This window comes from Leucoraja erinacea, chromosome 16, assembly GCF_028641065.1.
Source record: "Leucoraja erinacea ecotype New England chromosome 16, Leri_hhj_1, whole genome shotgun sequence".
NCBI lineage: Eukaryota > Metazoa > Chordata > Chondrichthyes > Rajiformes > Rajidae > Leucoraja > Leucoraja erinaceus.
In genome coordinates this window covers 23355563-23381811 of record NC_073392.1, presented here as the reverse complement: position 1 = coordinate 23381811, position 26249 = coordinate 23355563, and the positions used below count along the sequence as shown (strand labels likewise).

The following is a 26249-nucleotide window of genomic DNA, read 5'->3' as shown; positions in this document are numbered from 1 at the left end:
ATGAACTTTGGGTAATTAGAATCTTACACAGAAAATATCATATCATGTTTTTTTGTCTCCACTCTTGATTTGCTGCAAGTTATTACCACTTTTAACAACCATATTCTGTGGGAATATGGTAGCGCTCAAAATGTCAATCAATTTTTATTCAACTATATTTCAGGCCATCAATATGAGATGTTTTACTTCAAAATACAATCAAGAGGGTGTTATAGGCAGGGAATAGTGATGAAGTGGAACTTGGTGTAAGATGAGCAAATGTCTTCCAAGCTTTTAAAGTGTGTTCTTTAATTTATTCACTCACAGGAATTGGGCGCTGTTGACAATGATGGCATTAACTGTTCATCTCTAATGGTTTCAAATGGCCACAGAGGATGGTCTTGAATCCCAGATCGGCCAGACTGGGGAAAGGTGGCAGATATCCTTCCTTGAAAGGAATTTTATAAAATTCCAATAATCTCATGGTTACATGGACCTATTCTTTACTTTAATTCCAGTATTTATTTAATTACTTTATTTATTTGTCCCCCATCCTCTCCAACCAGCTGGAATTTGAACAATGTTCCAGAACTATGGCTACTAGTTCAGTAATAACCATTATGCATCTATAACCACATCCAAACACAAGGGAGAAAGGACCGAGCTGGTGGGTTGGTTGAAATATGGTGACAAGAGGTTTTAAGAGTGCAGAACACATGTGTATACATGTATGACTCTTTGTAACGGACTATTAGGTTCTCTCCTATGCTTTGGACTTGCAATTTGAGAAGGAGAAGATTAAATCGGAAGTGTCAGTGATACAGTTGAACAAAGGGGACTATGAAGGCATGAGAGAGGAGCTGGCCAAGGTAGACTGGAAAGGGATACTAGCAGGAATGACGGTGGAACAGCAATGGCAGGAATTTCTGGGCAGAATCCGGAAGACGCAGGATCATTTCATTTCAAAAAGGAAGAAAGATTCTAAGGGGAGTAGGAGGCAACCGTGGCTGACAAAAGAAGTTTGGGATAGAATAAAACTAAAAGAAAAGATGTATAACACAGCAAAGAGTAGGCGGAAGCCAGAGGATTGGGAAACTTTCCTAGGACAACAGAAGGAAACAAAACGGGCAATACGGGCTGAAAAGATGAAGTACGAGGGGAAGCTGGCCAGGAATATAAAGAAGGACAGTAAAAACTTATTTAGATACGTTAAAGGAAAAAGAGTAGCAAAGTCAAATGTGGGTCCCTTGAAGGCAGACACGGGTGAAATTATTATGGGTAACGAGGAAATGGCAGAAGGGTTGAACAGGTACTTCGGATCTGCCTTCACAAAGGAAGACACAAATCAATCTCCCAGATGTACTGGAGGACAGAGGTTCTAAGGGGGTAGAGGAACTGAAAGAAATTTTCTCTGTACCCTCTCCAGTACTATCACATCCTTTTGAACAGCCTTTTCATGTGGTTATTGTGAACGGGGCGAAGCAAAAGAGGGTAAACTATAGGCCAGTTAGCCTGACTTCAGTGGTTGGTAAGATTTTCGAGTCCATTATTAAGCTTGACGTTTCTGACGACTTAGAAGCGCATGATACAATAGGCCAAAGTCAGCATGGTTTTGTAAACGGGAGATCTTGACTGACAAATCTGTTGGAATTCTTTGAGTAAGTCAATAGCAGGATAGACAAAGAAGAGTCTGTGGATGTTGTTTACTTCGTTTATGGGGAGAAGGCAGGTGAATGGGGTTGAGAGGGAAAGATAAATCACCCCTGATTGAATGGCGGAGTAGATTCATTGGACTGAATGGTGTAATTCTGCTCCTATGACTTTTGAATTTGTAAGTATGAGATCACTGTCCTTGTGTCCGACCAGCGATCAGGGTAACCAGGTGTGGCCATGTGCAGAGATACTTGGATTTGTGTCTCTGTGTAACCTATGGTCATAGTTGCTGAGAAGGATGAGAAACAGAGCAGCAGTATCGTACCAGCTGACGGCAGATTACAGGTTGGTTGGCCAACTTTAGTCCTACTATGATTCATTGCAGTAATTGTCACAGGACGGTTGGGAAATGGATGCAGTATGGTGGGAATGAGGAAAACAGATGAGCAACAAACCCTCATGTCTCAATAAGTTTCAACCACCCAATCCTCCATTGTTAATTTAATTGGTCATTATTACAACAGGAAGCTGTGTTGAACAGTCAGCAAATTGCTGAGAACTAAGTTCAAGGCCCAAGTTCTTCGTCGAAGCGTTGTGATTCACCATGTTAGTAACTTGATGATTTCCTGCTTGAACAGAGAGATGTGGATGTGTCAGGGTTGCACCCAACAACTGTGAATGGCTCGGGGTCTAAAAATAAAATCTCCATTTTGAAATCAACAATTGTGTGAGTGTGTGCAGACCTGTTCTGCACATGGGTCACTTTTAAAGAGCAGCCACATAACATTAAGAATTTGCAGTCTGCTTTCCATTTCTTAGAAGTACTGAAATCAAGTGGATGTGTACCTTAATACAAGGTGTGTGTGTGTTTGGATTAGTGAGTGAGTGAGCATGTTAGCGAGCAAGCACGTGCTTCAAAATTAGTACGAGTAAGTGCAAGAAAATGTATGAGTTTCCAGGATGTGGAAAGGTGTAATGAGCATGTATAAGAATGAATGTAATGTAAAGGTACGAAATAACATAATGGATGCATTTAGATAGCATCTTTCATCCTGCCAGGGTACCACAGATTGAGCTGATGAAGCACTTGTGAACCATGTCTACTGTGGAAGCCAACCTCTGTGCAACTAGGCCAAACACAGCAATGCCAGATCATCTTTACATATTGTGAGATGGGGCCAAGGGGTAATCCCACTGCTCTTCAAAATAGTTCCCCTGCGTAATAACATACGCCTGAAAGTGCAGATGTTGCCTCATATTAACATTTCATTCCCAGCATGGATTTGTGAGAAGGAATGTGTATTTGAAGGCATTGGCATCATATGCATATATGGTGTATCCAAGCTGGGGAATTGTTGGCATACACTGATGTGCATCTCTGTGCATATTATGTAAATGTTTACATTTCCTCTCGTGTAGCACAAACTTTCACAAGGTCTCTCACAGCCTGAGCTACATTTGCTCTCTTGTTTTATACCCACAGGCTGAACCAGTGCAGAGGAGATTCATCAGGATGTTGCCTCGGGTGGAGTGTTTCAGTTGTGAGGAGAGACTGAAGAGGTTAGGACTGTTTTCCCTGGAATGGAGGAGGTTAAGAGGGGACAAAATTGAGATACAAAAAATTGAAGAGGGGTGTAGATAAGGTAGGCCTGCAAGATGCTTTTTCCCATATCTGAAGTCGATAAAAGTAGAAAACACAGATGTAGCATAAGTATTAAATGGTAAAAGATTTAGAGAGGATGTGAGGGGATGCATGTGAATCGCTCCGGCATAGAAGTGGTGGAAAATGGGGTGAATACAGAAACTGGTCAGCATGGATGTGGTGGGGTGAATGGCCTGTTTGCATGCTCTATGCCTCTAAAACTCTACCTCTCATCACATGGTTCATATTCAGCCCCTCTGACTATGTCCTCTCCTTTAATATTTTACCTGGAATAATGTAATAACTAATTGGACCAGAATAGATATGTTTACCACAGCTAAGGCATTTGTAATTTAGTGATATGTTTGTTGCGATTTATTCCCCTACCATGGGTAAATGATACTCCCATGTCTGTCTCATTTGTTGCAGTCTCCTTTACTCCAGGGAAAAACAAGCCCAATCTATCCAAATTCTCCCTGTAATTAAAGTGCTCCAGTTCCAGCAATGTCCTGGTAAACCTGCTGTTCACCTTCTTGAGCCCAATCATATCCCTTCTCTCGTGTAGCAATAGGAATTGTGTGAAATATTCCCAAGTGACCAGCCCGTGTTTAATTTTACTTCGGAGTCACGTGAGTGACTACGTGAAGAACCCACCCAGCGCGCAGGCGCGGCATTACGTCAGCAGTGCAACAGCGGCAGCAGCTGGAGCCAGGCTCTCCAGCTGCAGCATAAAGACGAGACCTCAGGTAAGTGCCTTTTTTGTTTCAGAGTCGCGCTAGAGAGAATAATGGCCTCTCGCAAGCGACCAGCCAGGAGGACTGCCTGCCCTACTCCACCCGAGGACGGGTCCATAGCGGGACGGCAGCCTCTCGCAGCGGAGGAGCTTTTTCAACGCTCCCGCTCACCCGACACCGAGCCGCCCCCAGTGCTGCAAATCTCAACGCCCCGCACAGGGAGGAAGGCGACCCAGAAAACCGACCGGCCGGTGTCCTCCGATGATTCGGAGGAACGGGAACACTCTCCCCCACCGAAAAGGGGAGACGTTCGGATGAGCTGCATGAGGCAGCTCCTCGAACGTATGATTAATGAGGAGATGCGGCATCTCCCAGGAGGACGGGCTTTGGCCTCCTCCTCTCCACACCCTTCTGTACCCTCTATATTCGAGGGCAGTAAGGGAGGCCAGGACTGGGCTGGCCTATCCCAAGGGCAGGCGGAGGATATCGTCAGCATGCCGGGCGTGCCGGAAGAAGAGCTACTGGGTGTAGTGGGCCGATATGCGGCACCACCAACAACTGGGATGGTGTTGCCACCCAGAATGGCGGCAACTATAAACAGGCTGTCCAACAACCCGCTGCAGGACAAGGCTGTCCAGCAGGCCCTTGACAACTACATCGCGCCCGAAAATTGCGAGGCGCTGAGGGTCAAGACGGTAAATGGGCAGATCTGGAACCAGCTGGGGCAGCACATAAGGGCTCAGGAGGTCAAAATGCAGCGAGTCCTGAAGCTACACTCAGCAGCCGTCACCGCCTTTGCTCGGTCAGTTGGGGAGGAAGACCTGACCATACCCCAGCAAGATGCCCTCGCACTGATGTGCGGCACCACGTACGAGCTAAACAACCTACGGCGGGACAACATCAGGCCTGCCCTCAACCCAACATATGCGGGCCTCTGTAAAGCTCCAGCGCCCGAACGACAGGCGCTGCTATTTGGTGCGGATCTGGCCAAAAGGCTCAAGGAGTTGGAAGAGGCGGCAAAACCAGTAGGCCTCATGAGGGCAGGGCCAGGACCGAGCAGGGCGAAGACACCCAGTTGGCCGCACGCCTCGGCAGCCACCAGCAGATACCGAGCTGGTGAAAGCCTGGTGACCGCCTCCCACTACCCCCAGTGCTCTTTTTTAGAGCGGGGCCCAGGGCGGAGCCGTGGGAAGATGCGCCGCCCCACCGCAGCACCAACACGGACAACCTTGGGCCAGACCCACCGGAAACGACCCCACAAGTGAACATGGAGGTAGGTGGGTCTGGTTCCTGTCAACATACACAGACAAAGGGTGTAGTATTAACAGGGGGACGTTTGAGGTTCTTCAAGCATGTTTGGTGCTCCCTTACTAACAATCAGTTTATACTCAACAGTATTAGTGGATACAAGATTGAATTCAAACCAGGCGTAGAACCGCCAGTTCAGCACATGCCCCAAAGGGTGTTCCTTCCCTCGGCAGTTGAGAAGGTAGAAGGACAAGCTGAACTTGATCGGCTCGTGGCTAAAGGCATCATAGAAATGACCACACACGAGCCGCAAGAATTTGTATCAAATATTTTTCTCAAAACTAAAAAAGATGGTGGATGTCGCATTATTATTGACCTGACATCACTTAATCAGTCTGTTGAGTATCAACATTTCAAAATGGAGACATTTGTCACTGCCAGACAACTGATCTCCAAGGGATACTACATGGCAAGCATAGATATCAAAGATGCTTACTATTTGGTACCCATTCATAAAGATTACTTTAAATATCTGAAATTTATCTGGAGGGGCCAGCTATGGCAGTACCGAGCTTTGCCCAATGGTTTAACGACAGCTCCCAGACTATTTACGAAAATTCTTAAAGTGGCCATGAAGAAATTGAGAGAATTAAAACATTTAGTAGTGGCCTATCTGGACGATGTTCTCATATTAGGAAGAACACGGGATCAAGCTGTCGCAGGAGTGTTAGCCACTAAACAACTCCTTGAAACTTTGGGTTTTATCCTCCACCCAGATAAATCAATATTGGAGCCTACTACTAACATGGATTACTTAGGCTTCACTATTGACACGATTCACATGACTGTCACTCTGCCCAGAAACAAAACAGTTTCACTCATTGAAGCTTGTAGCCATTTAATTGCCACACCGCAACCTAGAATACGGCATGTAGCCAGAGTTATTGGCTCTATAGTAGCAGCATTTCCGGCTGCCCAACATGGGCCCTTGCATTATCAAAATCTCCAAAGAGCAAGGACTCATGCATTACGCCTTCATAGGGGGCATTATGATCGCAAAATGGATTTACCCGCTGAAGCCAAATTAGAACTTCAGTGGTGGGTTGACAATATTTGGCACAGTCACAGTCCTATCACCGTAACCAATCCTAACATAACCATTGCAACGGATGCCAGTGCTTTAGGCTGGGGAGCTACTAACTCCAAAGACAGCACAGGTGGCAGATGGACTAATTCAGAGGCATCGCTACTACACTCACTGGGCATTAACTTTTTGGAAATGCTCGCCGCCTTTTATGGGCTAAAAGCATATGCATCTGGTATGCGACACGTGCATGTTAGAATTATGATCGACAACACTACGGCAGTATCTTATATCCAGCACATGGGTGGCATTAAATCAGTATCATGCGACAAATTAACTGCTATAATCTGGCAATGGTGTGTCGAGAGACATATTTGGCTATCAGCTGCCTATTTACCAGGCAAGCTAAATTTAGTGGCGGACACCAGGTCACGAAAATTCAACGACAACATCGAATGGATGTTGGACCCAAAATCATTTGCTAAAATTATCAAGCAATATGGTACGCCAGATATAGATTTGTTTGCGTCTAGGTTAAATCACCAACTACCCATGTATGTGGCTTGGGAACCAGACCAGAGGCAGCAGCGGTAGATGCCTTCACGCTGGACTGGGGAAATTTCTTTTTCTATGCTTTCCCTCCCTTCTGCCTCATCAGTCGGGTACTCCAGAAAATTCAGGCAGACTCAGCCTCTGGCATTCTGGTCGTGCCCGACTGGCCTACCCAACCATGGTTCCCAATGTTCCACGACATGGTGGTAGAGACACCAATGGTCCTTCAACACCACCCCCAATTATTGACTCACCCGGTAACTGGCATTAGCCATCCATGCCACCAAAAATTGAAACTCCTGGTTTCCAGATTTTGAACAGGCCTTACCGGGGATTGGGGTTATCAGACAGAACAATCACCACCATGTCGGCATCCCTGCGAGTTTCCACCAAGAAACAGTACCTGACCTTCATCAGGAAATGGGAACAGTACTGTCTGGACGCAGGGACATCCTACACGACGACTTCGATCTCGGATGTGCTGGAGTTCCTGGCCCACCTGCACCATGATCTCAAGATGAGCTACAGTGCCATCAACACGGCTCGGAGCGCACTGTCCGCATATCTAATGCCGATAGAACAGCATAGTGTGGGATCCCACCCTCTAGTCATCAGACTCCTTAAGGGGATCTTTAATACCAAACCCCCTACACCTAGATACACTCACATGTGGGATGTGAGTGTAGTTCTCACACACCTTCGAGGTTGGCCTCCGGTGGGATCCCTGAGCCTGGAACAGGCCACTTACAAAACCCTCATGCTCATGGCGCTTGTCTCAGCTCAAAGGGTCCAGTCGCTCCATCAGCTTAATCTAAACTACATGGTGACCACCCCAGATACCATTACTTTCACTATGCCGGGGTTGGTAAAACAAAGTAGACCAGGTACATCAAACTCCCCGATGATCTTCCGGGCTTACCCTCCAGAACCTAGGCTGTGTGTGGTGACCCACCTTCAACATTATCTAGACACTACCCAAACGCTAAGAGGGAGAGAGAAAGCCTTATGGGTTAGCCACAGGAAGCCTTTTGGACGGGTAACCAGCCAAACATTATCCAGATGGTTGAAACAGGTCCTCAGCATGGCAGGGATTAACACTAATGTTTTTAAATCCCATTCAACCAGGGCAGCGTCCACCTCAGCGGCGGATAGGATGCAGGTTCCCCTCGACCACATCCTCAGGGCAGCGGGATGGTCAAGGGAATCGACATTCCAACGATTTTACAACAAACCGCTGATGGAACAGGACGTCTTTGCGGATACTGTTTTACAAACCGCAAAGTTATGATTTAAAGCCCATGGGAGCTATTTTGTTTTTGTTATAGTTAATAAATATTTCTTTTATAACTAAACAAACTTGTTGGTCTCTAGCTACCACTTCCTCCCTCGATGACCTTTCGGCAGTGAGTGATATAACTGTTACACGGTTTGAAATCACAGACCTTTGAAGTCTTCACGTAGTCACTCACGTGACTCCGAAGTAAAATAGTAAGATTAAACGAGTACTTACCAGTACGAAGTTTGATCTGTATTTTATGAGGAGTTACGATGAGGGATTACGTGCCCTCCGCTCCCACCCTCATTATATAGATCAAATTCGGACTAATGTCTCGTTGGTCTTCACTATCTTTACTTCAACTAGTGTCTATCTGTGATTCCACACCGCTGCTTGGAAGTATGCCGCGCCTGCGCGCTGGGTGGGTTCTTCACGTAATCCCTCATCGTAACTCCTCATAAAATACAGATCAAACTTCGTACTGGTAAGTACTCGTTTAATCTTACTATTAAAGATGCACCCAAACCTTCCAAATTTTATATTCTATGTCCTGACCTATGACAGCAAGCGTGCCATATGCCTTCTTCACCATCCTATCTGGCTGGGTTGGAAGTTTCAGGAAACTGGATTTCAACTCTAAGGTCCCTCTGTTCATTAACCTTTTTAGTTTAGAGATACAGCGCGGCAACAGGCCCTTCAGCCAACCAAGGCCACTCTAACCCTGTACACCAGCACTATTCTACACACTAGGGACAATTTACAATTTTTACCAAAGCCAATTAACCCACAAACTTGTACGTCTTTGGAGTGTGGGAGGAAACCAGAGGTCCCGGTGGAAACCCACGCAAGTCACGGGGAAAACGGACAAACTCCGTACAAACAGCACTCATAGTCGGGATCGAACCCGAGTGTGTGGTGCTGTAATGCAGCAACTATACTGCTGCACCACCGTGCCACCCACCCTTCCTTAGCAGCCTACCATTGACTGTATTTTTGACTTCCCAAGATGCATTACCTCGCTTGCACTTCTGGGAATTAAGTTATAATTTCAGGAAATATGGAAATATCAAAATGTAGGAGAAGGGAATGGAAAGTTGAAATGAGGGAAGAATTTCTTTGACCCATACTGGTCTACATACCAGCAGGAATCAAAGGGGAAATCAGCTAAATCTCTGCTGTATATTCTTTGTAGTTCTGCATCATACTCACATCCTTTGTAGATGTCAGTTGGGATCTGGACTGCCATGTATGAATAGTTGACCTTGACCTTGAAGTTTGGGTCGTCCACAAATTCTAACTGCAAAGGATTGATCTGTTCCCCATCAGAGCTGTCATCGTCTTTATCAGCACCCTGTAGCAGGCAGACAAGGCAGAGTAAGAAACAGCAGCACATGTGGGGAGACACTGACCTCTTGACAGTCCTGAGCTTTTCATTCCTGTAGAGAAAGATCATAGAGAGGGTAGAAGTTCTTAGTTTTGACATTGCTTGCAGCTTCCTCTGTAAAAGGACAGAAATATTTTTGACCAGCATTCATCATCATCATTGAGAAGACTCTCTGGCACAAATTACAGTCAAAGATGAAAGGTCAAAATTGTTAAAATGACCCACTGAGCAAGCAGAGTGCAAAAAGCAGGAAAGCCTGGAATTGGAGCTTGGTTTTAGCTGAAGAACTAGAACTAGTTGGTCTTATAAAACAGTCGACCTTTGCAATGTATTTCTGTTTAAAAAAAACACACACTGTTGACATGGCTTATTACTAGTCTGAATACGTCAAGACATGTGCCCGCTCCTTGCACTCCATTTAAACAACCATAGCAAACTCATGAATGACAATATCTAGGACTTGTCTCTTCTTGTCCTTGAATCTTCCATGGCATTCAATACACAAGGTCAGCCAGCATTGTAGGGTGCATTGTTCTATTTTCTTTCTTACTGATTTGAATGAAGTGTAACCAGCACCAGTAGTGGTTTCTCCTTCCTCTTCACAACATTATCTTCCAGATCGCTGTGCAAAGCCTCACTGCCCCAAAGATGAGTCCCAACATTTACGCTGACACCAGACAGATGAGAACAGTTCAGCTACACCATGTTCGGCACAGGCATTGTGGGCCGAAGGGACTATTGCTGTGCTGTACCGTTCTATGTTTTACGTGGACTTTCCATTTACTTCACAGCCAGTACTTGACCCGCTGAGATCCTCTACAGCTTGTTGTTTGCAGCTTGATAAAGAAGTTTGCATTTGATAAACTTGGCCATGTAGTTAACAGAGTGGAGGAAATGTTTAGAAATCAGGAGGATATGGATGATCTGGTTATTGGGCAGAAAAGTGACCAGTGTAATTTAAAGCAGGAAAGGGTGACAAACGGGCAAAGGAATTTACAGTAAGTGGGTTTCACTGGATGGTTGATTGGACTGGCTACAGTTATTTGACAGACTAGGTAATGTAGGTCACATAGGCAGACACCTTCATCACATTTAAACAGTGCGTGGATGTGTGTACTTGAAGCACTGTAACCTGAAACTCAACAACCCTAGAACTTGAGGATGTGGTTAGAATGGAGCGATGGTCTGAATGGCCTCCTTCCATGGCATCCTAAATGTTCTATGAGTCTATGACCCTCAACATCTGATCCAGCTGTTACAGAAAACTGTTGGGTAAAGTATTGATCCCAAAGATATTCTCAGCCATTTGTAGCTCTGAGATGCTGGTTTACATTGTGTTGGAACCAATTCCCATTGCAAAGCTCTTCACGTTAAAATCCATTCTGCACACCCAATGCAGTGAATGTTGCTCTACCCAAATCTGGTAGGGGTCCTGAATTGTCTTGCTGGGATAATAGTCCCTCTTCAGTGCCTTATTCCGTCACATGCAGCCAATCAGATCCTCAGCTTGTTGGCTTATTCACACACACCCAGCTTGGTAGGGGTGCATTCAGGTGCAATGGTCATTGCCTCCACCAGCCCTTCAAGCTTGGCTTTCATTTACTTGAGGACACCAGAAGACATCTGGGGAGGATGTACTGCTGGCTGCTCACTAACATCCTGCTCAGGATACAAATCCTCCCTGCCCCCGTCCCCAAGTATTCCAGTTCCTTCAAAGACATTTGCAAATTCCTCCAGGTGTTTGTTGCAGATCATGCAACCTTGCACCTGCAGTAGCCTGTGCTCTCGTTGGGCTCTGTTTGCACGATACAATGATGGGCACATATTTGTTTACAAGGGCAACAGACTTATTGCTTTATTCCACTTTCCATTCTTTGGACCTTTCATTTTCACCAAAACATTTAATTTGCACTTCAAGCTTCTTTACAAACAGTGTAGGGAGAAATTACACTTTGCATCAGCGTCCGCCTGGAACCGTATCTCCCTGACACTTCCATAGTAACAGCGGGCTATGTCAGATTTTTGTCCTCCTCTTCCTTGTAGTTCCATTTAATCTCTGACTGCTCACTATTCCTCTTCTTCCCTTGGCACTAGGATGAAAATTGACTCATCATTTTGCAAATGTGCCATTGCTTCCCATAAGCTGGGTATTCCTCCCGCTAACATTCATGTGTTTGCCACATTATTTGCAACCTTGAAACTGTTGCTGTTCTTTCCTTTGGTGCTTCAGTTTGATTGCTTGGACAGAATTGCATGGGGTGCTATCCAAATAATTAGCTCCGAGGGCCCTATAGGATTTGGCACATTTTGCCAAGTCTGGCAGTTTCTCTCAACAGATGTTCCCTCAATTGAGCTCCACTTACAATTCCTCGGATCTCCGGTTACAAGTTGCAGCCAGCAGCATTATTTCAGCCAGGTAAGTATCAAGCGCATTACCTTTCACTTGACATCTCATGAGAAATTTGATTTTTTTTGACTAGCTCTTTGTTTGGAGGGTTCCGATGATTTTCAAAAGCTTTGAGAACACGTTCAGTATTTAATTCATAAAGCTCCTGTTCTCGGTGACCAACCAGATAAAAGGATCTTGATCCTAATTTTTCTCCCACCGAGTAGCTATTGCCATCTCGGTAATGAAAGAAAATGCCCTCTTCCACTTATTTAGTAGATTACCTGCCGTAAAGTTTCGATCCTTCAGGTTTAGGTTTATTATTGTCACGTGTACCAAGGTACAGTAAAAAGCTTTATTTTGCATGCTATCCAATCAGATCAGATAAATATATAAAAACAGTCAAGCCAGACTCATGCACCATAGGAAGAGCAAAGGGGAAGATACAGAGTGCTGAATATAATTCTCAGCATTATAGCTCACAGTTCCATTGACAGTCAAATATCTACATTTAAAAGACATTTGGACAGGTACACGGATAGGAAAGGTTTAGAAGAATTGAAGTACCCCAAGACCTTGTTCATAATAATCGGGGACTATAATCAGACCAATTTCAAGAGCATGCTGCCAAAATGCAATCAGTATTTCACCCGCCCAACAAGAGGTCTAAACCTCTTCTGCACCCACTCCAAAGCCTCCACATCCTTCCTGTGATATGGCAAACTGAAGCGCACACAATACTCTAGATGAGGCCTCATCGACATTTTATACAGCTACAACATGGCTTTCCATCTTTTATACTCAATGCCCTGACTGATCAAGGCCAGCATGCCGCATGCCTTCATTTCCACCCCACCCACTTGAGTTGCCACTTGCACCCCAAGATTCCTCTGTTCAACAATGCATCCAAGGTCTTGCTATTTACTGGATACTTTCTTTTTGCATTTGATCTCCCAAAATACATTTCCACAAGCTGGTCCGGATTAAATCTCATCTGTGATTTCTTCCCCCAAATCTCCAACTGGTCTATATCCTATATCCTTTGACCTTTCCACAGTATCCACAACTCCATCAATTTTCACATCATCACCATGCAAACACATCAAGCCATCTACATTTAAATCCAAATCATTAATATATATTACAAACAACGGGTACTGCACTAGTTTATATTTTCTGTTTAGCCGTTCCTTTTCTGTCAAACTTACTTCTACTATTTTTTACCCCCCACCCCTAAGCCCTTCCAAGCATGTCATCGTCTTCCTTTATATCCCTCTCTTTGACCTAATCTGTACTCACCTCTCCTGGATAGCCTTCTATAACACAGATTTCATGATATCTACCTGTTGACGTGCGTAAAAACGTGCTATTTTTCATGCTAATTAAATCATATTAACACAGGTTCATGCTATTGAACACATATCACAGCAAACTGGAAGTGGCATAATTGAAGTATAATTCATGACATTTTTTGATGATCTCCCAGCATTGTTGCTTATTTATTCTTGGGTATGTTTGGGTTCAATGCTAGTAAGCGAGGGAGGGCTTCATTTAGCCTGATGTTTTTCTCAACTCGTGCTATCTATCACAGAGAAGACAAAAAAAGCACTTCCAGGCACAACATTTATCAACAAGAGTTTTTTCTGACGTGTATCTTGTTTTCAGGCATCAACGTTAGACAATCAACCCTGGAGGTAATGTTGAAAGAATTGTTATGCTTGCTTAGCCTTTGCAGCAGATGGCTATTTTTGGGGAAACCAGATCAATGTTATTCTTCTTGTGGCAATCTTTCTTTTATCTAAAATATGCCTTTAAAATAAATCTTCCAACTTTTACAAGGTCAGAATTTCTGCCAAGAATGAAGCACTAATCCTACTGAGGGATCGTGTGCCCTTCAGCAGATTACACAACTCACTGAGTATTGGCAATATTGAGCTGATAATATGAACACACTCAATTGGCCTTTGGACTTCTTTGATATTCCATGGACATCTCCAAAACCCTCTTGTCAAAGAATTTGACATTTCATGAATCGGGCATCCTAGTGTTGTCCCTGGGAACATCTGCAATTTAATGACCAAGATTTTTCTAGATCAGTGCACAAATTTAATGTGTACGTTTGTACCAGTAGGTAAGTAAGGGTGATTAAAAAAAATGCTTCAGATCTAAGAACTCCCAGGCAAGTGGAATTCCCTACCCTGTTGAATTTCCTTCAACAGGTACAGGTTGAATCATGTGACCTCCTCAATTCAGCCATGATGGTCCTTACTTCTGTCACTGTCTCTGTATTATAATGGGGGTAAATATAGACAAGACCAAACACTAGTTTCATCCAAGCCTTTTGCATAGGTATGATATTTTTTTAACAATGGTAGGGCTTGACTTCTCTTTACAGTAAAATCCAATATATTATTTTTGGTTTGTGAAAGATATCTGAATTTGCCTAAAACCTTTCACAGTGTCAAGATATTAACCTGGTCTCTCTCTTTAACAACCCCCAATTCACCAATCATCTATCTATACTAGAGGAAATTCACTGCTGCGGATTAACCACATAACTCGCATGTCTTCGGGATGAGGAAGGAGACGGGAACACTAGGAAGAAACCATGGGGACACAGGGAGAATGTACGAATTCCATGCAAACAGCTCCAGAGGTCAGGATTGAATACACATCGTTAGAGCTGTGAGGCAACTGTTCTACTCAGCGTACTATGCCTCCTTTAGATGGGTTTTCCACCTTCCGAAAAAAAAAGCACTAAACTCAATAAAGCACCACCTCAGTAATTATCGCAGAGCACTGCCAGCCTAATTTATGTGTGGGATCTTGAAACTGCAATCCTCTGGCTCCAAGGCAAGAGAGTCATCACTGAACCAAGGCTGGCACCTTTATTTATTGTTGATGAGCAAGCTCAATACCCAGGGGCATTGGCCAGGTTCCTGCATCTGTTGTTGTCAGCTGTTCAAATCCTTCCTTGAGCCGGCCTTTCAAGTAGCTGGTTTTACCACTAAATTAGATTGAGTTTATATTTGCCCTTTAGCTGCCCTGCTTATTGAAAGACATCTGGTACTATTCAGGATGCCTGATTGCTCAGTCTTGCTCCTGGCAGTGCTGTGATCTCAGCTCTGCTGCAGAAAATATCATGCTTTAATCATTCCACTTGCACAGCACAGTTTCAGGTGGTGCAGACTGAATTATCTCACTGTGCAATGCGGTGCACATATGGGATTTTATGACATCTACTCGATATGGTGGCGCAGGTGCTAGAAACTGCAGCATCATGCTGAATATGTGCTGCAGCCTGTCATCGCATGACGTCTGGCAGTAAGCTATGTTGTCTAACATTGTATCTGTAACATACGAGCCATTTCCAGGTAATGAATGGGTTCTGTTTTTACCGACGTCCATAAGTTGATGTAGTTGACATTTGCACAAATATCACTCGATATCGTAGCTTTACCTCCACATTGATACAAAAGTAAATTAGACTACTGTTGCCAAGACATGGCACGGTGGCGCAACTGTAGAGTTGCTGCCTTACTGCGAATGCAGAGCTGAAGACCCCAGTTCGATCCCGACTACAGGTGCTGTCTGTACGGAGTTTTACGTTCTTCCCGTGAGCTGCGTGGATTTTCTCTGAGATCTTCGGTTTCCTCCCACACTCCAAAAACGTACGGGTATGTAGATTAATTGGCTTGGTAAATGTAAAAAAAAAGTCCCCAGTGTGTGGGGATTGCTGGTCGGCGCTGACCCGGTGGGGGAGAAGGGTCTGTTTCCGCGCTGTATCCCTAAGCTAAACTAAACATACAGAGTTTGAGTCATGAGTGAATCTCAGATGGATCCAAGTGATGGTCAGTTCCCCTGTCGCGCTGGTGTAGTGTTGGTGGAAATCCTGCCGCATTATTTGTAGGAAGATGGCATCTAGAATGAGACTGCATTTAAAATATTGTGTTCAATTCTGGGCACCATGTTAGAGGAAAGATATTGTCAAGCTTGAAAGGGTTCAGAAAAGATTGACGAGGATGTTGCCAGGACTGGAGGAAGTGAGCTATAGGGAGAGTAGGCTGGGTCTCTATTCCATGGAGCGCAGGACGATGAGGGGAGATCTTATAGGGGAATACAAACTCATGGAAAAAATAGATCGGGGAGATGCACAGAGTCTTTTGCCCAGAGTAGGGGAATCGAGGACCAGAGGACATAGGTTCAAGGTGAAGGGGAAAGGATGTAATAGGAATCCGAGGGGTAACGTTTTCACACAAAGGGTGGTGGGTGCATGGAACAAGCTGCCAGAGGAGGTAGTTGAGGCTGGGACTATCCCATCGTTTAAGAAACATTTAGTCATGTACATGGACCAAGCGCAGGCAAGTGGGACTAGTGTAGCTAGGACATTTTTGGCCAGTGTGGGCTGTATCACTCTATGACTGTATGATTCTATGGCAGGATGAACCAACTACAGCATCTGTGATAGACAGAGTTCAGGCTGTCTCACAGTTCAGCCAGCGACTGCGGCAGAAAGTTGAAGCAAATAAACGCCACAGATTTTGGTGTCACCTGCAAGCTTCCCAATAACATCAGCTACATTCCCACTCAAATTATAAATATATTTGTCAAATAACACGCTACCCAACCTTGATCCTTGCAGCACACCACTGGTCACAGTGATGAAATCTGAAATCCGACTCTCCACTACCACCCTTTGACTCCTACACTACTCCAATTCTATGTCCAACTGGTTAGCTCAATTTGGATCCAATGTGATCTCACCGACCATGCTGGGCATCGTCAAAAGCATTGCGACAGTCCATGTAGACCATGTCCACCATCCTGTCCTATATCTTGGTCACTTCCTCTGAAAACTCAATAAAATTCATGAGACACAGTTCCCCATGCACAAAGGTATATAACTGTAAAATTACAATCCTACTAACACAAAGGCCTGGACTAACAATCCAGTGATCCAAGAACAAATCCCACCATGGTACCTCTGGAATTCAGTTGATATGGAGGACATTTTTTTTTTCAAGATTGTGACAACAAAACTATTGGTTTGTTTCAATAACCCACCTGGCTCCAAATCACATCAGCAGAGGAAATGTTCCATTGCCCTGCTTCCCCAATTATTCCAGGGGCTGTCAGGTGACCCCAGGCTGTCAGTGGGGTGTTCACTGTCAATCACCCTCTAAAAGGACCCTGGAAACTACTCAGTTATATTACAGCTGCTATTTTTAAACGGAAAAGATAAAACTAGGTGAACTATCTGGCATTGACTTCAGCATGTCAAACCCTCCCTACAAACATCTGGGGAAAGGAGTCGAAATTAGGATATCAATCCACAGACTAGCTAACCAAATGCCTAACAAAGCTGTTCTCACAGAATCACAGCTTACAAACAGCATGCCAGATTCCTCTGTTACATCCTGTAATACCAGCCAGACTGACCCACCTTGTTTAAAAGATGTTGTTGTTACCATTGGGACCAAGGTACAGGAGCCTGAACAGTAGACAACAGACAATAGGTGCAGGAGTAGGCCATTCGGCCCTTCGAGCCAGTACCGCCATTCACTGTGATCATGGCTGATCATCCACAAACAAACCTGCACTTGGCAAAGGAACAGTGCTGTCCACCTCTTGTACTACTGTGGAGCTTTTTTTCTAATTATCTTTTGCACTAACATCATGCACAGTGTCTTTATTCTTTTCACTGTCTTGCAGAATTAATGCGTAATTTATGTTTAACATATTTTTGTGTGCTGTCTGAGTAAAGTGCCTGTGGTTTTTATTGTACCGGTGGCTCACCGTCACTTGTGCACGTGACAATAAACCTGACGTGGAAACATGTGTGATGAATGTATCTGACCTTGTCCTAATGACTCGTGCAAAATGTGAAACAGAATCCAAAAGTATTCTATTGACATGGGGACAGGAGAGTGTTGAAAGAAGAGAATTGGGAATGATCAAAGACTAAAATGAACTCAAGGAAATAGAATGCATGGCTGTGGTACCAAATGAATACGCTCCATCATTCACAAGGAAGATGGAAAACAAATGAAACTGCAGATGCTGGTAACTGAAACAAATGTGAAATCTTGAAGAACTAATTAAAGCGGCACAGTGGGGCAGTTGCTGGAGTTGCTGCCTCACAGAGCCATAAAGCTGGCTTTGATCATGACCTTGGGTGCTGTGTGTGCAGAGTTTGCACTTTCTCCCTGTGATGCCTGGGTTTCCTCTGGGTGTTCTGGTTTTGTCCCACATCACAAAGATGCATGAGTCTGGAGTTTAATTGGCCTCTGTAAAATTGTCCCTAATGTGTAGTAAGTCGATGAGAAAGCAGGATAACATAGAACTCGTATGATAAGACGGGCAAGCGTTGAAGTTCAATGTAAGAATCACAAAAGGGATTGTGAATGAACAGTCAGGTAGCAATAAACAGTTGGCCTGTCCCATTGACGCGACTTTACAGCGACTGGCTTCGACCTTCAAGCTCAAGGGCAATCGCCTGGAAAACCTCGAGCTGGATGGAAAACACACACACACACACACACACACACACACACACACACTCACTCACACAGCGAAAGCGGGGGAGCGCTGTCTGAAATTCACACCCGCGATGAACAGGAAGGTAAAAGACGGCTGCACAGTGTACGGTAAGTTCTTTAGAGAGCGTGACCGCGAGTATGTGGGAAATTCCCTCGAGCATGAAGGAGAGTTCCAGTGACCTCATAAGACCTCCTAGGACCACGTGTTGACCATGCTGCGAGTTTGAGTCGAGGCAGATTCTTCTAAACTCGCAGATTAGGTCATGCAGTGGGACAGCCCCGTTGAGAAAAAAAAAGGTAAGTAAACTGACCAGTAATGTTAAATGCTCGCTAAACTTTATTAAAAGTTGTCCGGCTTCTTAAAAGTGTCTCCATTCCTTTCACCCCCCCTTCTCCTCCCTTCTCTCCCTTCTCTCCCCCCCCCCCCCCCCACCCACCCCCCCCCCCCCCCCCCCACTCCCCCCCCCCCCCCCGCCCCCTCTCTAAAGGACTTACCGAAACTGTGCCAGCCGTCTTTTACCTTTCTGTTCATCGCAGGTGTGAATTTCAGACAGCGCTCCCCCGCTTTCCCTGCCCCCCCGCCTTTGCGATGTGTTTGTGTGTGTGTGCAGACGGTCGATCCGGCTTGGGGTTTCATCGCTGACGGTCGATCCAGCTCGAGGTTTATCAGGCGAATGCCCTTGAGCTTGAAGGTCGAAGCTGAAAAGTCGCGTTAGTGGGACAGGCCCTTTACGGAGTCTAAACAGCGTAATGTTGATCCATTCTGTTAACAGTAAGACACTGGTGGCATGTTCAGTCTAAGGAAGACACCAACCAGCATCCAATGATGCCAGAAGGTGGGAGACTGATGCGTCAGTGACTATGTGCACAATGTAGGCAAAGTGATAGAAATAGCTTTGTGACGCTGGGACAAAACTCTGTAAGAAGGGCAAGGGCAAGGGCAGAGCTCCCACTTCAATCGTCCAAAGGTTTGATATCCTCACTGCCTGTTACAACATTGCGTCATGTAACCCAGTCGCATGGAGACAAAGAAAAGTGCAAGTTGGATGCCAAAGTGAAGGTGGAAGCCTGCTGGGTGCTCGACAAGCAGACATGTAACTAGACCAACAGGCAAAATGAAGCAAACGGGAGGAAAATATGCATTTGTTGATGCACCAGTCGCAGAGCACAAGCCTGGAATTATAATATTCTCAGTGTGATAAAGGAATTATAAAAGTCGCTCAGTATGTTTATGCTGTATAAATTAATTAGCTGTAATGATGCACTCCATATGCATGTATAACGCCAGAGTCTTTCACTGCAACAGATCACTACCTATTACATAGTTCATTGAGCAGCACAGCTTTTGGCATTAAAACAACGCAGTAAGAGCACCGACACATTAAGCAGGTCGCCTGTCAGAGCAGAGATTGATAACAGCTCCATGTCATTAATACAGCAATGGGGCACATGTGGCCACTGCACAGAATGTGATTCAATCCATGGAGAGTTTTCAAACTGCTTTACGTGCTAGTTAAAAGGATTTCACCGGCATTTCTACCCCACCGAAACAATATTTTAAAAAGGACACGACATGAAATCGGTTTAAAGTGCATTAAATTAATAGCCACCTTCAATAGTTCTAAATTAATAACAATATAGACCTTACTGGTGCACTAAATCATGAGATGTATAGATAAATGCTCAGTCTTTTCTTAAGGTAGAGAAATCTAAAACAAGATGGCATAGGTTTAAGGTGAGGGGGTAAAGATTTAACTGGGATTTTACGGGCAATATTTTCACTCAGAGGGTAGTCCATATCTGGAATGAGCTTCCAGAGAAATCTATAGATAGAGGTACATGTAATACCTATTTTAGAAAGACATTTGACATGATATGTGGATAAGAAAGGTTTAGAGAGATATGGGCTAAATGTAGGTAAATGGAACTGCCAACTCGGTTGGTGTGGACAAGGTGGGCTGAACGGCCTATGACTCTACTACTATACTCTGTTTTTTCACATATTGTGTGAAATGTCACACTATAAACCCAAAACTGTATTATGCACCATGTCTATCCGATATTCCTGTGCAATTAACTATCAGTAATTGCACCACACACTACCAATTATCGAGATTTTGCACATCACAACACAGTTGCTCGATCAATAACTGAATCACATACTCTCCGCCAGTGTTTTCTCTCTTCAACAATATCAAAGTTACGTAAAGCAAAAGCAGGCAGACCATCAGTCTGAACGAGGATCAATGTCACATGACTGTGGCACATGCCTTTGGCCATTCCCCTGTTCTTGTATCAGTCAAAGGGTCTCGACCCGAAATGTCACCCATTTCTTCGCTCCAGAGATGCTGCCTGTCCCGCTTTTGTCCAGTTACTCCAGCTTTTTGTGTCTATCTGCAATCATTGATTCAGGGATAGGCCACAGTCATCCTGCTCCCTATTATAGTTCCTGTATCATACACTGGCCAGCTACCTGTATCTCTAACTACATTGCACACTGTCAACAATCCCTGCTAATACAATTAACTTGACTCAAAATCAGCGCTCAGTACACTATTCCATGAGTTTTCTGTCCTGTTCCTATATCAACAGATATATTAAAGGCCACTATTCCTTCCATTACACACCAACAGTAACGGATTTATTCCTAAATCAGGGCTTTGTTTTATGTCGGTAACTGTAAGCGATATTATCATTCAGTGCCAGTAACCAGAGAACATACTGCCATTCAATGCTTTGTACCTGCACAACACCTAATCAGTCAGTGGCCTGTATCTATATTTGTAGCTGCCAGCCTGCAACCTGTTCTTTTATTATTAACAACATCACACATGACCATTCGGTGCTCTGTATCACATTCTCACAGAAATTACTTTGCACCACATCAGTCAATGATGGAACGGTAAGTGTCCTGCCTCTATACAGCAACTGCATCATAACTCTCAGCGAGTGACCCTGTCTAGACCATCTTCTGCCAGAAAGTCCTCCATCCTATATCGGTAAATCAATTGCCAGTATTTACCAGTTTCCTATCCCTAAACCAGTAACTATTTCACGTACAGACATTTGTTGCTCTGTCTCCATATCACATGAGAAGTGAGTGCCATCTCCATAACTGTATTCATTTTATTCACCATATAAGGTACTTATTTTTCTCACCCTATCTCACAATATATCACGTTGTCAAAAATTGCAGCAGGATCTTGATCGGTTGGCCAGGTGGGCTGAGGAATGGTTGAAGGAATTTAGTAAAGAGAAATATGAGGTTTTGCATTTTGGAAAGTCTAACGTGGGCAGGACCAACACAGTGAATGATAGGGCTCTGGGCAGTGTTGTTGAGCAGAGGGATATAGGAATGCAGGTACATTGTTCCTTGAAGGCAGCATCACAGGGAGACGGTGGTCAAAAAAGCCTTTGGCACATTGGCCTTCATCAGTCAGAATATTGAGTAAAGAATTTGGGAGGTCATGTTACAGTTATATAAGACCTTGGTGAGGCCGCATTTAGATTATTGTGTTCACTTCTGGGCATCGCACACACAGACACCATTCTCATCATTAGGCAGAGGTTCACTTGCACCTCCTCCAACCTCATCTACTGTATCCGTTGTTCAAGATGTGGACCCTTATCCATCGGCGAGACTAAACGTAGACTGGGCGATCGTTTCACCGAACACCTTCACTCTGTCTGCCTGAACCTAGCTGATCTCCCGGTTGCTAAACACCTTAATTCTCTTTCCCATTCCCACACAAACCTTTCTGTCCTAAGTCTCCTCCATTGTCAGAGTGAGGCTGAATGCAAATTGGAGGAGCAGCATCTCATATTTTACTTGGGCAGTTTACTGCCCAATGGTATATTGATTTTTCCAACTTCAAGTAGCCCCAGCATTCCCTCTTTCTCCATCCCTCCCCCATCCAAGTCACACCAGCTTCTCGTTTTCACCTAACAAAGGCCTGTTTCCTTTATCATCATTACATTTTTGCATATCTTTCATTCATTGTTCTTTATCTCTCTACATCATCGTCTATATCTCTCGATTCCCTTATCCCTAACTAGTCTGAAGAAATGTCTTGACTCAAAACGTCACTCATTCCATCTCCCCAGAGATACTGCCTGTCCTGCTGATGTTACTCCAGTTATTTTGTCCTGTTTAAACCAGCATCTGCAGTTCCTTCCTACATACTCCAATCTATCAATTATTGTCGGACTAGTGAACTGGTGAACCCTTCTCATAGGCAAGGGTATAGTCAAAGGTATAGCTAAGGGTATGGTATAATTATAGTATCGTTTTGTCATCGGCAAGGGTATAGTCCCGATCTCATTGCAGCCCTTGCAGGTTCTCAGCTACAACACTGTAAACTGCACTCTGGTATTTCTGTGCACGATCCTTTATACTTACAGTATGTATGGCTTGATTGCCCTCATGTATGATTGGAATGATAGCATGCAAACAAAGTTATTATCACTATATTTTGGTACTGGTGACAATAATAAACCAAAACCAAATGAGTCAGTGGGATTTCCTTATATCACACAGATGAACACCCTCTCTAAATGAAAGCCAATGTGTCTGCTCCCTTTACTTCATAACAACATCAGAATCTCAGAATGAATCAGAATTTCCTCACCGCATCATGCTAGTTGTGCCCCATCACTCAGCCACTCCCTGCTTCGCAGTGTATTGCTCCCTCATTGTTGCAATAACAGATATTGACAGTCTCCCTACATCAATGTGGTCAGTGTGATATTTCCATTATTTTCAATTTCCAATCAGTAATATGTGGCACAAATTGCTAATCAATGCATAGTCCCTTTATCAGCAGCTTTATGACACACTGCCAATGTTCCCCTGTTGTTTATAGCACACCATCCATAGCACACCAATATGCATACAAAGCAAACAGATCAACAGATGACGCAATTGCCACTGCCCTCCATACTGTAATGCTCCATCTAGAACAACGGGGAGCATATGCACGGCTGCTGTTTATTGACCACAGCTCTGCATTTAATGCAACCATACCCAGCAGACTAGTCTCCAAGCTGTCCGACCTAGGCTTCAAACACAACGTCTGCCTTTGGATAAAGGACTTCCTAACAGACCGGCCACAGTCAGTCAGGATGCGCCCCCACCACTCTTTCATTCTGTCACTCAGCTCAGGGGCTCCACAAGGTCATGTGCTGAGTCCCCTCCTCTACTCTCTTTATAACTGTGATTGTATACCGACCCACAACACGTACACAATCATTAAATTTACAGACAACACGACAGTAGCCGGGCTGATCACTGAGGGTGATGAGTCAGCTTGCAGGAAGGAGGTACAGAGGATAATAGGCTGGGGAGAGTGGATAGAGTCTCCAGTTTCAGGTTCCTGGGCACCCGCATCTTAGAAGACCTCACGTGGTCAACCAACATAAACTCTCCGATTAAGAAGGCACGCCAACGGCTTCACTTCCCAAGATCACTCAGGAAAATCAAGTTTCCACAACAGCTGCTAGTGTCCTCTACCACTGCTCCATTGAGAGTGTCCTGACACATGGTATACTGGTGTGGTATAGCAACAGTTCTATGGCTGACAAGAAGGCTCTGCAGAGAGTCATCAACACAGCCCAGAAGATCACCAACACACATCTGCCTGCCCTGGAAGGCATCTATAGCTCCCTTTGCCTGCGGAAGGCATCCTGCATTCTAAAGGACCCATCTCACCCCGCCCATCACTTGTTTGCCCTTCTGCCCTCAGGAAAGCGCTACAGGTCCATCAAAGCACACACCACAAGACTAACAAACAGTTTCTACCCTTAAGGCCATCACCACACTGAATTCTGCACTGAAAGTGCACCCCCCCATAGTCAATATTTATACTGTACAGTACCCACCTTTGTGCAATACTGATATATTCATTAATAATATTAATTAATAATATTAATTTTTATATATAATACTATTCTGTGCAATCTTATATTCTGACAATGACCTTCTGAGTGCAATATCTTATATTCTGGTAAGGGTGCATACGTAGGCATAATGTGTATGCGTGTGTGAATCTGTGTATATGTGTCAGAGTACGTGCAGGTGAGTGTATGAACAGTTCTCACTTTTTACTGTTATTTTATAGTTATTTTTTATCTTGTACATTTGTGCTCCACTCAGGCAGTGCACCTGAATATCGTTGTATGCACCATTACAATGACAATAAAGAAATAAATAATAATTAATTAATGAAGCTCCAAAAAGAATGAGACTGCATTGACAATCAATAATTAATGATCATTTCCTAAGGGATGGATACAATTAAAAATGTAGCACGAATGGAACCATGTCCAGGATTGAAACTATAGGTTCATCTGTAGTTTTGCAGATTCTCAATCTGAATCTGTATTGTTATTTAAAAATTCCTAATAAATTGTAACTTTTTGAATCTTTTCCTCTCGCCAACTAACATTCCCTTGCCATGTCAGAGCTTAGAATTGAAATCCTGCCTTTGGAGTTTGATGTCAGACATGATGAACGATGTGGAGTTGGAAGACCTTGCATCTTGTGGATGCTGAGATTCCAGAGTGGGGGCAGTGTCACAGCTCACTCCAGTGGGAAGCTTGTTGGAGGTGAGCTGAGGTGCAGCAATGAGGTGACTATAATTGAGAAAAGTGTTCAGGTGATGACCCAGCTTTGTTTAACAGTGGTCAGTGCCGAGATTTGGCCGGCTATGTACCCGATGGATACGATTGTGGCTCACATGATTGTGGCTTGCATGCCATCATCTGCAGACATAAGATGGTGACACATCTCAGCAGACAGCCCCATTTGGTGAGGATGCTCCACAGTCACTTTGAATTGACAGAGCCCTTTGTGGTTATTGACATCAGTATAGTTTCCTGTCTTTAAGATGGTCATGATTAAGACATTTCTGAGTCTCCTCCTCCCAGACATGGGATTTGAGATTGTGAATTTGTGAATGACGTTCCTCGGCATCAAGTTTTGAAACATCAACTGCTGCCTGGACTTGTGGTCTTTCAGCTGGCAAGTTATATTCTCAACTGGTTGTCAGTCAGGAGTGGTGGAAAGGTTAGACCGGGTATACTGCTGTAGATGGATCAAGGAAACTCACATTAAAGACAAAGTCAGGGTAGAAGTGATCTTGTGTTCCTTCTTGGGGCACTGATTGCCTCTCTCTGTGATAAGTTCATCTCCATTCTCACCTCTCAGTGGTTGGGCCTTTTGATGTTTGGCCCGTAGATGCCTTGACTGGGCTGCAGAACCTGCAGCTGTTGTGGTTGGCAATGAGTTGCTGGTTCTTCTACATTCTTCCCATTCACCATCTGTTCCCTAGGCCACAGGTTTTCTGTTGGCTTTCAGCCTTCAGGAGCCTGTGGAGCTGTTTGCCTTCCTTGGCACAGAGGAACTGTTAGTCCAGAAATGCATTGTGTTTGCAGTTAATTAGCTCCTGTGTACCAAAATCAATAACTAAATCAGTGCAGTCTGCCTACGTTCAAACCTCTTGCTTGAATCTCCCTAAAGTGTTTCCTGCCTGTGTCATGATACTAAAATGCTGAAAGATATATTTAGCATTCTATTTTATCAGGCAGAATGTAATGTCTCCTGTGACTGCAGACTTTGGCACAAATGACTAGAATATCTTCCCTCCCAATATCTGGGACCTGATGTGTGTACACATGTCTGGGCCCAAACTGGAAGAAGATCACCCATAGCACCCTAACAGATGGTACGGTGCCACATACATTGTCCTTCGGAGTACAGTCACTGTGATTTATGG

At 44.3% G+C, this 26249-nt stretch overlaps 1 protein-coding gene across 3 annotated transcripts in view; it reads right to left on the bottom strand.

Moving 5' to 3' along the window:
* cacna2d2a (calcium channel, voltage-dependent, alpha 2/delta subunit 2a) overlaps positions 1 to 26249 on the bottom strand; it is a 362960-nt gene that overhangs the window by 117976 nt on the left and 218735 nt on the right. For all 3 annotated transcript variants that reach the window (XM_055647851.1, XM_055647852.1, XM_055647853.1), the window contains one exon: positions 9378 to 9519. In XM_055647851.1, the coding sequence (XP_055503826.1) occupies positions 9378 to 9519 (142 nt within the window). The remainder of the gene's footprint in view (positions 1 to 9377; positions 9520 to 26249) is intronic.